Source organism: Erithacus rubecula (genome assembly GCF_903797595.1).
Source record: "Erithacus rubecula genome assembly, chromosome: 6".
NCBI classification, from domain to species: domain Eukaryota; kingdom Metazoa; phylum Chordata; class Aves; order Passeriformes; family Muscicapidae; genus Erithacus; species Erithacus rubecula.
In genome coordinates, this window is record NC_136688.1 from 49,158,860 (window position 1) to 49,175,439 (window position 16,580).

A 16,580-nucleotide genomic window follows, 5' to 3' on the forward strand; every position below is an offset into this window, starting at 1 on the left:
CTGCAAGGAGACTGCCAGCAGCAGAGGGGAGATCACAGCAGTCTTTCCTCCTCAGAGACAAGCACGTTGCAGAACAGTGCCAGGCAAAGATGGACACTAAATGCTTTGGGTATTGTTTCTCTGAGTTCTGTTCTCATTAGCACTTGGCACAGACACTTGTGCTTCCTTCCTCCTGCCCATTTCCCCACGTGCCACCACACAGACCAGGGTGTTGTGAGTGACTCCTTACAGATGAAATATTCATTTATTTGCCTCTACCCTCCAGCAAACCATGGAGAGCACAAAGGACAGTATTCCATCACCCCTCTCTAACCCACCCTGAGCACACAGAATGCCCAAAGCCAGTGGCACTGCTGGGCACCTCTTGTTTGTCTGGGGCTGCCTTGTCCAAGGAACTGCCTGTAATTGGTCCCTGGGGCATGGGCTGGGATATTCTGCTTCCTCCACTAGAGAATGGTGTGGAGAGAGAGCTCTGCCTGCTGCCTTCCCACTGCTGCCTGCCAGAAGCACTGCTCATATGCATTTGCCTCTCCCAGGGTTATCTGGGAAAGGAAACCACCTCCTGAACACCCCTGCAAGGTGCTCAAACATGCTTTTAGCTAGAGGGGGGAAGGTTCATCACACTGAATTGGTAGGTGGATACCTGAAATGGCTGAAAGTGCTTGCAGTGTTGCAGAGAAAAGAGTCTCTTATCTCTTTCTGCTCTGCACCCAGCACAGCACTGACATCTCAGGGGAGTTGAAGCTCTGGAGATTTTCTGGGTGTTGGAGGATCTGTGCTTTACTACCATGACTCTCTGGGGTTTTTTGTTTTTTGTTGTTTTTTGTTTATTTGTTTGTTTGTTGGTTTTTGTTTTGTGGGGTTTTTGTTTCTTTTTTTTTTTTTTTACATTTGCTTAGTGACTGTCATTGTGCAGAAAATTAAAGCTGTTCATTACCCCAGACAGAAGCTGTATTTGCAGATTTATGCTGCCCTTCTCTGAAGAGACAGTGCTGCTTCTGCCAAATTAGCTGCAGCAGATCTGTGACCTGGAGGCTGCTCTTCAGTAGGCTGGAATTAAACCATCCAACACCCATCCAACATAAACACTGCTTCTATAATGAAGCTCAGATACAAGATACCAGGTGCCAAGTCTCTGCTGGATTTTAGAGTGTTACCTAACATATATTTAGAAATCCCAGTCTTACTGCCGAAAATCAAATGAAACTGAAATAACGGACACGAGCTTAATTTGTTTTCATTACTGCAGCACAGACCTATAAATTAAAGAGTTTCAATTAGGTTTTTTCCACTTCGTATTGAGTATAAACTGAAAGACTAAGGCACACTATTTCCTATTTTCTTCTCCAGAATATCCTTATATGTGCACTACAACATTGCAAATGAAAAGCATGAAAAAATTTTGATGGTTGTGTGTGCACAAAAGTAGTTTAATATGAAGATATTGCATAAATATAAGTTTCTTAGTTTGCATCATAGTTTGGTCCTATTGACTTGGTACAAGTGTTTCCTGAGGGCTGTCCTGACTCCTGGTCAAATGGATGCTCTCTGTTCCTCTGAACAAAGGAGGCAAAAAGAGGGTCATGGATGGCTACCAAGTTGGCCAGTAGCTTTAGGAATGAGCTGTGCTGTTTTGGAAACCTGAATTTGCACAGGTTTCCCACTGAAGACACAGTGCTAACCATGCTGGCTGCACCCTGGTATTTGCTGGTACCCTGCTCAGCAGGAAGCATCCCTCTCTCTCCTCTGCCTGCAGGGCTGGCTCTCACACAGCTCCACGCCCTGTCTCTGAAGGCACACTTCATTGCACACTGTGTTATGCTTTATTATAATGAGCTGGGTGCTCATTAAAGCTTCACAGTTATAAACAGAGCCGTAATTTAGCTTGAGGAACACTGTAATATTAGTGTGGCACCTGGAAACCAACCTTGTCTCAAGCTGAGTTGTGTCAAAATGTAAGTGAAGGTACTTATTTGTAACAGCTGAAGTGGATGATAGAATTGCAAGTGTTGATAAAATGTACAGATGAAAAAGTGAAGGAAAATGTAGGTCTGCAAATCCCCTCTCATTCTCTCCAGTCATTCAGCCAGCCCTCTGCTTCCTGGCTTTTTGGGGTCATGGCTGTACAGAGGGACTGCCCTCATCCTCTGGTTTCAGAAAGTTTCCATTCCAGAGGAGACTCCCAAGAGACCTCCAAGGGTTTGCATCACACTCCCTTTTCCTTTTTATGTTTATGCAACCAACGCAGTCAAGAGGCCACTATTAACTGCTTGTGATAAAACCAGGGGCTGCCTCCCCTCCTTGGACCTGCAGGGCTGCTGTGGCAAGGAAAGCACTCCACTGCAAGGGAGGTACCTCACTGCAAGGAAAAAAACACATGCAAGAGCTCTGCCCATGGTGCCTGCTGCCCAGGGCAAAGGGGCTCCATCCTCTGAATTCCATTTGCATAATGTCTGTGGCCTAAGACAAACACAGAGTCTTAGCACTTAGAGTTTAAAGCATGAGTCTTCTTTTTGGCATCGGTCTTAAAATCACTCTGTGGTGATGCTCAGTTTGAAAAGACTGATCCCCAAAACTTTCCTGAATGGATGTGAATGGAATGGAATGGAAGAATAGAATAGAATAGAATAGAATAGAATAGAATAGAATAGAATAGAATAGAATAGAATAGAATAGAATAGAATAGAATAGCACCAGTAACATGGAATTTGCAACAAGCCCCTATCTTTTCTGAGCCTTATGTTCATCCAGAGGATTTTTAGTTGACCCAGCACCAGCTAACAAAGCAAGTGTGGTACTGATGTAGCAGGGAGTGTTGGGTCCCAGAGCCAGTTTGGTGAGTGTGGATGTGCATACTGCAGAGTGAGAAGTATTCTGCCTGTTTTTTGGAGAGGTTCTATTAAAAACTGCAGTGCCTTGAGACTCCAGAATCAGAGCTGGGCACTGAGCATGGCAACAGTGTGCACAGTGCCTCAGGCATGGCACAGACCAAGACAGCCTGCATAGAAAGCAAGATATAGAAAACCTCTTTATCAGCATGTTTTATTCTTATTCTCCTTTTTAAAATGGTGTGAACCTAACTTTAAGTGCCAGTGGAAGTGAAAGACCAGGAAGAATGAGGCATCTGGCTGTGCTGGCACACCACTTCATAGTTCTTGCTTTTTTCTCTTTTCTCTTATTCTGGGGCAGGTGGGACGAGTACTGAAGAGCAAAACACCACTATCCATAAAAGATATAGGGAGGGATGGAAAACCAGGCAAATTATAGAGGGTCCACTGGCTATGTGACACCAAGCTGGGAGCTGGAAACCATTCCCTGTACAGGCCACTGTACCATCAGAGTGAGGCAGGGAAGTTCTGTTTTCACTTATGTATTTCAGGGGAGTGTTCCCCGAATCCATGGTCTGATTTCCAGCTGTGGTTGTATTATCAAGTGAATAAGGACCATGGTTTGGTGTTAGAAGCCAGTTAGCCCAAGCAGAAAGAGATGAGACAGGCAACAAAGGCAGAGATATTGAAAAAGAAAGGTTCATGGCAAAAAATGCACTCAGTTCTGAGGAAGATGGTTCTTTGAAGCTTATGCTCTCTAACCCTGGTCCAGTGCCCTTCTTGGGAACATGAGCTGGATTTGATTGGGGCTCTTAGAGGTCAGTGCTTTAACTGATGCCTGGAAAGGCTGACCTGGAACAGAGACTAGACAGAGCAAAAGGAATAAAATAGGTATTTATTGAAAGGATGCACTTTGGGCAGTGCAGGAGCCTGGCTTGGGCTACACCCAAATCAAATCCAAGATGGATCCCAGTCTTTAGTTTTTACACTGTTATAACTTTTGGTTCATCTACATATTGGGTCAATTATCCAACCACAGCCCCAGGCTATGAAGTCTCAGCCCCTCTCTTGTCCCTTTTCCCTCGTTGTTGTTTCTGCTTTTTGGGTCCTGGGTGTCCTTGATTCTCCAGCTAGGAAGGGATTGTTTTGTCTAACTGCCCTGTGAAGAGAACTTACTAACACCTAATATGAAGTTTTAGAGTTACACACTAAGCAGTGCAGATTCTGGAAAAATACAAAACCTAAAACCCAAGGCATCATATCCACTAAGCTGTAACTGCCTAAACTGAGTGCACAGCCCAAGAGACAATTTAGAGCTTTGCCTGGTTTCTGTTCTGTTTGCACTTTGGGGAGTTGGTTTCAGTAGACCAAATAACACTGCAACATTGCTCAGCTGATAAAACACCAGTTATAAAGTTCACTGCGAGGGATCTTGCTGTGAAAACTTCCAAAACTCTTGTGTTGTTTTGGGCTTCTAAAATTAAAAAATTAATCATAATGTGGCTTTGAATGCTGGTTTCCATATTCTTGATGCTCTTGAAAGAGGAATTTGCCTTTTTGATCCCAGTTGGCTGTGTTGTTGGCATTACTGTTGAGGCTGGGCTGCCTTAACACTGGCCCCATGGAAGATGCACTGCAGTTGTTATCTTACTCCCTAGAAATCCTCCATGACCTTACCTCAGTCCTGAATTTGTGATCTTGGGAGATTGTGGAGCTGTAAAAGGTTCAGAAACCCATTAAAAGGAACAGGAGGCTGAGTTACTACTGAAACTTTACTCATTTTCTCTATTTTATCTTACCTGTCTTTTCTGTAATTTGTTGACTTGTGAGTGATTTCAATTTCTCTTCATATTTTTTTCTCCCAAACCCCATTTCATTACTATTATTATTATTATTATTATTATTATTATTATTATTATTATTATTATTATTATGTCCATGTCAACATCTTGACATGGACAGGGGCAGTTGAACACTCCCACTCTGTGTAAGGGCTCAAGGGCTAAACTTTTATGTTAAGCTTTGGATAGAAGGGTTATCTTTTGACAAGTCTGAAGTGCTGACAAAACCCCTACATGTTTTAGACAGTGAAAAAATGCCAGACAACTAGAAAGTTTTATTTTTGGAAGAAGTCTGTAATTCTGATGCTGATTTTGAAAGGAACTGTGCATGCCATTGTGGAGAGTTTGGCAGTCATCACATGGACAACTGGTGAGGGTACCAGTGGAGGTGAGCAGCGATTATTTGGGAGACCCTCCCTACCAACCTGTCTTTAGTTTGCTCTCCTAAGAAAATAAGATTTATGCAGTTGCTTCACCTCTCTGTCTGCCCATCCTCATCCTTCTCTCTATTGCCCTCCCAGCAACTGACCAGGAGATTCAGAAGTGTCAGCCTGGTTGGAGAGAGGAATGAAAGTCACTGGTTTATGACACTCACCAAGTGGATGGAGAGGAGAGGGATTCAGCCTGGTGTCCTTTGAGAGGTAAAGGCAGGACACAATCAGGCTGAGCAGCAATTTGCTGCCAACTTGCATGTGTTTAGTAGAAGCCCAACTCCTGAGAAGTAGCACTTTATGGTGTCCCTGCATGGTGATGGGAAAGTCACAGAGGCCATAACACAGTCAAAAAAATAATTTTGGAAGAGATAAGGAAGAAAGGTTGCTAGGAGAAAAAGGATAAAAAATCATGCTAAAGCAAGAATACTTCTGCTGTTGTTTGACAAACATTGTGCACAAACAAGTCTGGTGCACAAATGTGCTCAGGGATCCTGTTTCAGTTTTGGCACTCAGAAAATCTTTTTATCTGCCAGGCAATGGGAAAAATCTTTGCCAATAAATAATCGAAGGAGGGAAAGGGGAAAAGAGGGGGCTGCCAGGATAATTTTTGTTTTAGTAAGTATTGTCAGCAATTTTTGATGAAGGATTTGCATAATACACATCTCCATTTGCTAGCTGTCCTTGTGTTTTTTACTAAAATAATCTGAAAATTACTCTTCTTGTGAAATTTAGGAGACATCCTCCCACACTGATTACCACAATTAATACAGATTTTTGGGTAATGTCTAAAGTCTATTGACATTTGATGCCCTTTTATGCCCCTTGAGGAGGGTTTCACCTTTTCTGTGATGGAACACTACAAACAGTCAGATCTGCAATGTTCACTTGTTATCAGAATGAAAATACTTAATCTAAATGAAAACTGTGGCTCAGTTGTGCAGCTTGATGTTTGGGCCCATCAATGTTTTGTTGTTCTTCCCAGCCAAAATATATCTGCAAATTTTGGGGCCACATTCACTGTCCATTACTGCAAGCACTGGATTTAAGATGAGGCTTCAACAGATTGGTATAATTTACCTTATTCTACTGGCTAATTGATGACACACATGATATGAAAGATAAGTTTCTGCTGCAGCTGGAATGGTTAATTGCTAATAGGAATTTTGCCACCAACTTCAGTAAGGATAAAGCAAGTATTGATTCATGCAAAACCTCAGTATCCTGGGGATTATTATAAAACATGAAAAAATGTGGAAGAATATGGAGAGAGCTTCCCCTGCATGTGTGCACCACGTTGTGTCACACAGCAGTGAAAGGTGTGGTGAGTTGACATGAAAAACTGCTGGCTGCACCCATTCCACCTTCAGGGATCCTTCTGCAAGTTGAAGCTTCCCTGTGCCAATAAGTCAGGTATTATTTCCAGCCTGTGCTACCAAGAAACATAAATATCAGAAACAAGGCCAGGCATTCTTCATCTTGGTGTGAACCTAGCCTAGAACCTAGAGCCTGCACAACCTTCACTTTGAGCCCTAACTTTTTAGGGATGGGGTTGCTGTCTTGAAAAGTGCTTTCCCAAAGAATATCTAATGATATGACCTGAACATCAGACAGGCACATGCCTTTAGAGAACTGCAAGTGATTAAAATACAGTTATAAGTGATTTCTGATCAGCTTTTGGTCAGCTGCTTCCCTTCCAGTCTCTTAAGCTGTGTTTACATGCTTTCTCTTTTCTCCAGCATCCCTTACATCAGAAAACCTCTCCTTATCTTCACACCTGCTAGGCTGCACCTCACCCACCCATGTGCCTCTGAAAGGCTTGAGATAGGAACCCTTCCAGGGGCTTATGGTGCCCACAAAATGTGAGAGAGGTGTCTCATGAGACAAGTATCCTGCCTGTTCAGTAATTATGATGCTTGAATTTTATTTCTTAATGGTGGATAGCATTAAATAACTATGGTAAGTAGCAGAATTGAGGCAGTGCTAGTTTTGAGTGAGAAGCTCCTAGTCTTGCTTTGGGACTATTGTGAAGTTGGTATTTCTTGTTTCAAATACAGACCTCAGTAATACACATGACCACCCCATAAATCAAGAGCTACAAAACAGTAATATAAGCAGTTGAAAGGACCACTCCTACAGCTGCTAAAACCACTCATCATGTTTACTAAAGTTTAAAGGAAAATGCAAGCTGAAGGTAAAAATACAGCAGCTGTGTAGTAATGTTGGGGGTTAGCATATGCTTGATAAAATAAATATGAGAATGTTTTTGAGCTGATACCCCAAGTTTATATTTACAACTCTGACCATGTCTAATGTCTCTTTAGATAAAGGGCATTTCTAAGCTTTACCATAAAAAAATCTAAGTACACCCCTTAAAATCAGCAGAACAGAGGAGGGTTTGCAACATTAAATCTCAGCTTCTGGAGAAGAAAGGAGATGGTGGATCAGTAGCTGATCTTTGCCTGCTGCTGGAGCAGGTGTGGTGGTGTGGCTGTTTTTAACTGTGGGTACAGAGGTGCCTTCTGCCTGCAGCAGGACATGCCCATGCTGGAGGCTGCAGTGAGGCTACTGACATGGAGCCTCAGAAGATACAGCCCTTGGTTCCACCAGCTGCCACGAAACAATGTGAAAATGTTTGTTTAGTAAGGACTGTAAAATGTCCCCGGCACTCAGGACTCTTAAGTACTTTCATAATTTCAGGGGAACTTTTCCTGGCAGACTTTGATCATACTAAATAGATTTCCCATGATATCACAATGCTCCATTTGTTATAAATGTGCTGATTTGCGGATGTGCAATTAGCTGACTCAAGCAAAAAAAGGCATTGTGGATACCCTGCGTATGAAGTGCCAGTTTATTTCTCTCCATATGGTCTATAACTTGTTCCATGCTGCTTACCGTGGGGTCTGGGCTCCCTGCCCACTGCTCATCACAGTTTATAGAGAGGAAAATTGAAGGCAGCCACAGAGTTAATTCTTTGCAATACAGTTATTTCCTTAAGGCAATACCTAAGCTGTTTGCATCAGCCAAAGCATCCCCTTGGAAGCAGGTGAGTCCTGGCTGTTCCCTCTGCAGAGTGAGGTGAGATCAAATCATCCTAGCAAAGGGCACTGCATGACCTGACAGCCAGGGGCTTCCCAGGAGGGAGGAATAGGGCTTCCCAAATCCTGCAGAACTGGTGGCCTTACAAAGATTTTTTTCCCTGCCATATGTTTATTTATCACTATTTGAATGGATTTGTACAAAGGGCTAAATCTAGTCTCTCTTAAGTCCATGGAAAGATTCCCTTGGATCTCAGCAGTGATGGGATGCATCCTAAATTAATATTCCCCAAAAGATTAATTTGTAAAATATGCTCAGTGCAGGATCAATTGTTTTGCTGTGGCAGCTGGCACCTCACCTCACTGCCCATTTTTTAACTCTTCTAATAGTAAATGAGTATATTTTACACTCCTGTCTGGTTTCTCTCTTGTTCCTTTCAAATGAGTGGGTAGCGTAGATTTGGGAGAGCAAGAGCATATATTAGCATACAGGGTTAAACTTTCTGAGGACAAGGAATTTTTTTTTGCCTAATCAGCATGTTTAACAGTTGCAAATCTCAATGTATGAGGAAATGTCTTACATTCAAGGACTATTAACAGCTGTGAAATTAGATTTACAAATCTGAATATATAACTGCATATTTTATATGCTGTTGCATATCATTTATGCATATATTCATGAAACTGCCTTGTAGTTTATGAAACATGAGTGTACCATTTCAGTGGGAACTTCCAGATTTCTTAATCATGAAATCATTAAATTAAAGATTTGCCATATGCAAATTTTGAAATTTGTGCAATATAACATGATGCCTTTTGAGGATAACACAGAACTAAACCCAACAGATATATAAATATAGATAGTTACTTGGAAGGTCTAAAACATGCTTATTAAGAAAAAAATAATTAATCATGTAAACCTTCAAATAACTATTAGGTCAGTACAGTTTTGTATTATGATAGTGATTCTTATTTTTTAAATAGTATAAACAACACATTCTACAGTGCTTCATTTCTTTCTAAAGCCTGGGTTTTGTGTTTGGAGATGAGTAATTTTGAGGCTGAAGCACTCACCTTTCTGGCTCAACCTACAGTTTCAAGGATTGAAAATATATAACATTATTGTCTTACACAAATCACAATTCATCTGGTAATGAAACTCTCCAAAATAAAGCAAATACAAGACTTGTGAGTCTTTGGAACATGTGAGTACATGGCCAGCAGACGTGCTGCTTGGAAACCTATGGGAATATTCACTAAAGCCTCTCTTCTGTGTTCAGGAATCCTGATCTGCTCACACAGATCTCAACACATGACTGAAATAATCTGTTTATCCAGCATATGGTTCTTTGTGAGGACTGGATAGAAGTCAGCTACTCGGTCTGATGTGTCATTTGTCACAGTGCTGTGTCCTTCTAAGTGCTCCCTTTCTAGTCCAGGGCCATGGAGGCATTTTAGCAATGCAAAGAGGTGATTAGAGGCACTTCTGCTGGAATGTATGCTGTGGTGCTTAATGAAATTAATTTGGCTTATGACAGGGGCATGGAAAGGCAGCCCTGGGCTTTGTCCTACTCACTGTCACTATTTCCTAGGGTGACATTGGATGTGTCAGTAGGGACCAGCTCTTTGCTTTCAGCATCTGTGATGCCAGCAGCAGGGGGGAGGCTGGGAGCTTCCAGGTGTGCTTGAAGGGGTTTGTTCAGAACAACCAAATCTTTACAACTAGGGTTTTCTAGCTGGTGTTACTGCAGCTGATATTTGTATGTAAGGAGAGTAATATATGCTTGGTTTAACAGGGAAACTATTCTATCTCCTATGTGCTGTTTTCTTCCCCCCACATCAGTGACCATATCTATCTCACACATATGACATCAGGGAAATAAAAAGGCTCCTCAGATCTTTGCTTAGTATCTTCCTGTATCCTTCTGCCTAGAACAGTGGAGCCAGCATTGCTGATCTGGGCCATTACTGATTTGTGTCTGTTCTTACTTGGAGATGCATTTTTCAGGTTATGTCCTTTTCTAATACATGCAGTGAAGTACTATTTGCACTAACTTCACCATTATAGTCTTAAGAAGTGTGTGAACTAGACAGAGGAACTGCACTTGACCCCAAATAATGTCAGATTTTAAATTCATGAAAAGCAGGATTTTTTGAATGAAACTAGGTAGTGCCAACATGCACACAGGTCTCAAAGCAGAAAGATGTAGTGTCAGGAAAATGCAGCCAAGTTGAAATCCCAAGAAAGTGATAATAAAATGCTTCATTAAATGGAAAGGAATAAAATGAGGGGGAACAAAAAGCACTACAGAAGAAGCTGTGCTTAGATGTTTGTGAGAACTTTAATTCTTATTGGCTTTTAAACTCTCCCCATCAGCAAACTGAAACTCTGCAGTCATACAGAGATTTTCTGCAGAGGAACTGGAAGCAGCAGCTGAACAGAGGATGTGCTGCCAACTGTGGGAGCAGGCAGCTTTTGACACCCATGTTTTCACTAGGTGCTGTTTCAGCAGTGCTTTCTGCAGGGCTTTCAGTTGGACCATGAAAGTAATCTCTTGTAACAGGAAAAGCAGTGAAGGTGAAAAGCACTCTGCTCCCCTGCTTGGGTGGAGCAGCATTTGCAGCCCTTGCTCCCCAGCAGAAACTAAACTGAAGGGTTTGTGTAGCTGGTGTGCCTTGCCAAATTCAGCCTATTTCTTACCCATCTCTCTTTTTGTTATAACAGACAGGGATCTAAGGTTTTACAAATGTATTTTGCACTCTGGAAGCACTGCAAGGACATCAGGAATTGTATGATCCCCTCAGGGCTGGTCTCCTCAGGGCTCTGCAGGGTTTGTTCTCATTATTGGAGACTTCAGAGCCTCTGGTGCTGACTCCCAGGGAAAGTCTGTGTGCCCCCATGGTAAAATCATGGCTTCTGACTGTGTTTCCAGCAGCTCCTCAAGAGCTGAGGAGCTCTGCACTTTGTGGGGTGCTTTGAGAAGTAACCTGGTGTCTGCACCCTGCATCCTCTGCTCCAGGTCAAGTTGGGCAGATGTGCAAAAGGCATCTGAGTAGGTGAGAGAGAGAAAATTTGCACTGTGCTGTGCCAGTTAAAGTTTTGGGCAGGAGCTGGACCTCAGCAGGATGCCAGGTTGGCTGCCAGGCAGTGCAGGGCCCTCAGTACCACAGGGGCCCTTGGGTTTGGTTCTGTCTTGTGTAAACACCTGTGCCATAAATGAATAGCAGCAATTTTTTTTTTCTGGGTCTGAGCTTTATTTGCTTTTGCTTTTTCTTGGGCAGCAAACCCGTGCTCTGAGAAAATGTGCGAAAAGTTTTTAACACCCATGCCTCCAATGAGCCAGCAATGGCACATCTAATCTTAATCTACATTGTTCATACTTTTGCTCAGTAAAGCAGCTATAAGAAATAATACATTTCTTCTTTAAAGTCGCTTCCCCGCCCCTGCTGTATAAGTGTTACTTCCTGCCCTCCTGCTCTCTCAATAGCGCTTCCCTTTCCTGTTTTGGTTAAAAGCTTTCATAGAGACTCTTGGCTTGTCTCCCTGCCAAATTTATCTTCTGCTCAGGTGAACTAGGCTGTTTGGATTTGAGCACACGTGCTGGCTTTGAGCAGATACCTCTGTGGATTGGCTGACCAGGTCCTCCTCCATGGCAGGCACGTAAGTATCTGGGGACTGTGCCTGTTGGCAGGGAACTTGTTGGCCAGAATTAACGTGACTGGATGTGAAGGAGAGCATGTATTGTGATAAACACACAAGGTTTGTGTTTTGGTTATAGCCTGGTAGGATAATTTACAATTGTATTAAATGGTAATTAAGCTTTTATGGCAATGCTACATTAATATGCATCCCCTGGCAGTGAGGGAGAAGCTGACTTGATGGAGCGAGCACTTCTTCATGCCTCCATCAGCTCGAGGGGAATTGTCACAGGTTTATTTACATTTCTTCTGGGATTGAAGGGGAACCAAGGCAAAGTGATGCAGGCTTTAATGAAAGATCTCTGTGTTGATTTCCTCCATCCACTTGCGACTCTGCCTTTCCTGGTCATTAGTTGTGATTATGGTCTTTCAAAGCCTTTGTTTAAGCTGCCTTCTCCTGAAATACAGATACGTTGGCCCATGAGTGAGAGCTCTCAGTCATGTATTTTCACTTGACAGTTCAGTTTCAGGTTTTGCATAATTCATCTTTTACAAGATTAGGTACTTCTTGTTTTTATTTCTGTAATTTAAGGGGGAAGGGAAGTAGTTCATATTAATAGCAACCTGATCCAGTCGAGTTGCTTTTTTACTGGTTTTGTCTAATTGAGTTCCTGGTGTTTCTCCAGACCATTTACTTGACTCATTTTTAGGAACTTCTAAGCATGTACTTGATACTTATTTTTAGGAATTCCCAAAGTGTATCTTCAAGGTGGTGTGTAAAATCTGAAAGTGAACCCTATTTCACAGAAAAAAATTTTGCATGATTCAAAACATCAATGGAGCAGTGGAATTCCTCCATTAGGAGACTCCATTAGAAGTCAGTTGCTGGAACTTGGAAGGAAAAGTTACCTGAAGCATGGTCTGGCAGCAATGCCCAGCAACAATGGCACTTCTCTTAATCACACCACTTCCTCAGTGAAGAGTCTTTTGCAAAGCAGATCTCTTTAAGCATTTCTTAACATGCTGAGTGGAGATGCTGATAGCTGGAGTTCCCCTTAGAATCATTTGAATTCTTACGCTTCAGTGTGCAAAACCTACCAGAAGAGGGATGGGTTAAAATTAACAAAGCCACATGGTTTAAAAATCCCAGCAACATAAACTAAGCAGATGTGCTGGCTTACAAGGGCATCAGTCTGTGGCCTCAGTGCTGGCCCCAAATCTCCACTGATTGGCAGATGTGCTATTTAAGTGCTGTGGCAGACACCAAGAGGTCAGGGCTCTCCACAGACCTTGGCTGGCAGTGCTGAGGACAGAGCTGTTCTGCACTGACAGCCAGACCCAGGTGAAATATCTGTTCCTCTGCAGTCATGTTTTGCATACTGCGTGATTTTTTGTATTTCTACTCGCTTTTCCCATGCTCAAGAGCATTGAGGGGTGACAGAAGGTTATGCAAGTTTCCCTGGTCATGCCAGGATTGTGTGCACGTTCCCAAATTTAGCAACTCATCTGCCAAAGTCCTGGCTTAATGTGCAACCTGGGTGCCTCAGAAATTGTCTTTTCTCTGGTTTCCAGTTATGTCTGCTGTATCTGCAGCAGAGACTGGGCAAGGCAGTTCCCACTGGGTATGCCAATGTAGTAAGAGAAAATTCAATATTAATATCTTATTTCTAACAGAAAGTAACTTTTGAATATTCTTCCTTATGGAGGTGAACTGGTGTTCATCTTATTCCTGATAGCCCTGTAAGTGCCAGTATTTCCATTTCCTGCTCTGTAAAGTATGTATTTGTCTTGCAGGTGTGTCATGACTTTATTTAACAGTGTCAGTCCTTTTGAGAGCTACTAATGAGGAAGGCTTAATATTTTTACTATTTTCTTGCAACTATTTAATATTAAACTGTTTAGATTCTAGAGTTTAACAGTCACTGTTAGGCCCTTTCAGCAGATGCTCAGAGCAAAAGGCTCATCTCCTGCTGGCAGTGCAGGCAAACTCCAGCACCAAAAGATGTGCAAAGTAAATGTGCAAGCCTGAGCAGGAGACCAAAAAATAGCAGGTTCTCTGGGAGCTGGGCTTTACTTCAGACTGGCTGGAGCAGGGGCAGCACTGTTGGTAGGTCTCTCTACACAGGCAGACAACCAGGAGCAAGTGAAATTGAGAACTTCTGGCCACTGGTTCCATGGGTTGTTTTTTCAGGGAATGCCAGGAAATGGAGCTCAGGAAATAACTGGAGGTAGTTATTGTGGCATCTCCATATTATATATGAGAGTGTGACTGCTACTATTAAATAACTGCAGTAAAATAGTCCACATCTTTATGTCATCCAGGATTAAAAGTGCCTTTCTGGATGTAAAGCCCCCTTGGGGCTGCCCTTTGGTGTGATCAAGAGGCTCCATGCTGTATTTTTGCTGTGAGGTCTTGCTACATTGCTGGAGGAAGTTCTTCAGAGCTCTGGGACAAAGGTGAACGATGGTTACACTGCCTGTGCTGCAACTTTGGTTACAGAGGGAAGTGGAGTTTGAAATAGGGGGTCCCAGAAGGAGCCACATTGCTGGAGAAATGAGGCTCCCAAGAAGAAGTGGGATCATGAGCAGAGCTGGTGGGGAGGCTGCAGAGCCACTGCACTACAGCAGCTTTATCTGTAACAAGCTCAGATCTCAGCTGTGGTCTCTGTGTAAAATAACCTGACTGTCTCGTGTTCAGAGGGTCTCTCAGGTTTTTTGTTCTCTAAATCCAGTGGTCAGAGAGAAATGACCATTGTTTCAGGTTACTACTGAAACACTTTCCCAGCATCCCAGCCATTGTTATATTTATTGAAGTGAAAGCTCTTAAAATGTTTAGCAAATTAGTATATTACTGTTTGAAGTGCACTTTAAAATGCTGCAGGAACATGACTGGTAGCTTGTTAATTCTGAGATTAGAACTGCACAGATCACACATCTCTATATAGAGGATTTTGGGCTTACATTAACTTTTGAGCTGACATAGAGAGTATTCTGTCAGCTTCTTAAATCAGCATCAGCAATTTCTTGAATGTCACGTTCAGCCACACAAGTGTGACTTCCTGTGGCAGACTCAGTGGACAAGTAAAGATGTGCTAAATTACTCGTGTGTTATCTCCCACATTCTCTGGGCTGACGTTTTCTTCTCAAATAAGGCAAGCCTGGGGCTAGGTAATATTAAAAATTTCTCACACCAGTAAGAGTGATTAGATCAGTCTAAAACAACTTTTAATTCTTAATAACATAAATGTTGAGGGGGCATGTATGGGAGCTGGAAATGAAAATGAAAACTAAGGTAAATGTTTGTATAAATAGCTGTTTGCCTTTTCTATGAATACCAGAAAAGAGCATCTGAAGGTCAAAGAATCATGAGCAGCTTGAAACAAGGTAGACCTGTAATGGGTTCAAAGCATGAGATCCTGATTTTTGTCAGGGAGCTTTCAGAGTTTATGCTAAGGGTATGTTTTTCCCAAGGACACAATTGTGTCTGTAAATATGAAGGACAGTGGAAGTGTCCAGGTCCACCTGGCATGCTGGAGTAAAGCCCACAGAATTAGGTGCTTGGTCCCAAAGTTAGCTGCTTGTGGATATTTGTTACACCTTTTGTGAGGATAATTTGGTGACCCTCCAAAAGCTGTATGGCCTTGCCCTGGCTCTAGGAGAAAGTGTTTTAAACATCTCCCATTGCCCCAGGGTGTGATCCAGGGTGTTTGGTGCTGGATGGGGGTCCAGGTGGGGCTGGGATAACCCTGCACCATGGCAGGCTCTGCACAGGGCTGCTGGTCAGAGATGGCTCAGTCACTCAGTACCAAATTCTGCAAAAGTTTAATTCCTAAGAGGATGACTGAGTAAGTAAACAGCTCAGTGAAGGAACACAATGCAGCTTGGCCACTCCACTTTTCCTTAGTCTGGAATGACAGGGAAAAGCTTTAGAGGCCCTTCAGAGCCAGGCTCTCCTCCAAACATTATGGTTTGCTCTCTTTTTCCTGTTTATTCTCTGTGACAGGTCTTTTGTGGTTCCAGCCTGAGCTTTTTGCCTGTATATTTGATAAACCCACTGGGCTAGGCAGAGTGAAGCAGGAGGACTTTTCTCTATCTGATCCATGGCTCCTCCACCACCAACCTCCACAGTAATTTCTGTCCTTTGGTTACCCCTCACCTCCTGTATTTCTTCCTCCTGTTTAATTACTTGCAGTCAGCACAGTCATGTCACTGCATTAAGTGTCATGTGATAATTCACAAAAAGTACAGGTATTTTCCCAAGATTCCTGGTGTCATCTATTCCATACTCATTTATGGCTCTTTTTTGGCTGTAGATCTGGGCAATCATACACTTGCTAAAAGCCAGGAAGAAAGGACAGTGTTTTTCAGGTTCTGAACAGATGGAAGAGCACAGTAGTGTTATTCCAGGATGAGGGCACCTTCCCTGCAGCACTGTCTCAAAGTGACTGTCCTTTGTCACCAGGGCTGGGCAAGAAAGGTCAATGCTGACCCTTTCAAGAAAGGTTAAATCAAATTTAACCAATATGCTGATTTTTGAACATGAATCTTACACAGAAGAGATGGATGAGAGTGGGTCAAAATGTGTCACACAGAATGAAGCAAACAGTATTATCCACAAGGTTGTTTTTCTTCATTTACAGTTTCGTAGTATTGAAACAATATTCTAAAAATCTAAACTATGGACACTTGATTTTAGATAACACCTATGAACAAAACTAAGCAGACTTTCTTTAACTTCAGGCAAACAAATGGTACTAGTGCAGAGGTTTGGCATCCCATAGATGTAATGCTTTTAGAATA

The 16,580-nt window shown here is 42.5% G+C and overlaps 1 protein-coding gene across 7 annotated transcripts in view; it reads left to right on the forward strand.

Annotated features, from left to right (window-relative positions):
* The window catches only part of EVL (Enah/Vasp-like), a 141,313-nt gene that overhangs the window by 55,324 nt on the left and 69,409 nt on the right, over positions 1–16,580 (forward strand). For 2 of the 7 annotated variants that reach the window (XM_079308180.1, XM_079308184.1), the window contains exon 1: positions 11,643–11,802. The exons of the other annotated variants lie outside the window; for them this stretch is intronic. In XM_079308180.1, the coding sequence (XP_079164306.1) occupies positions 11,792–11,802 (11 nt within the window). In that variant the 5' untranslated portion in view covers positions 11,643–11,791. Of the gene's footprint in view, positions 1–11,642; positions 11,803–16,580 lie in introns of those variants that run through there. 7 annotated transcript variants of the gene reach the window in all.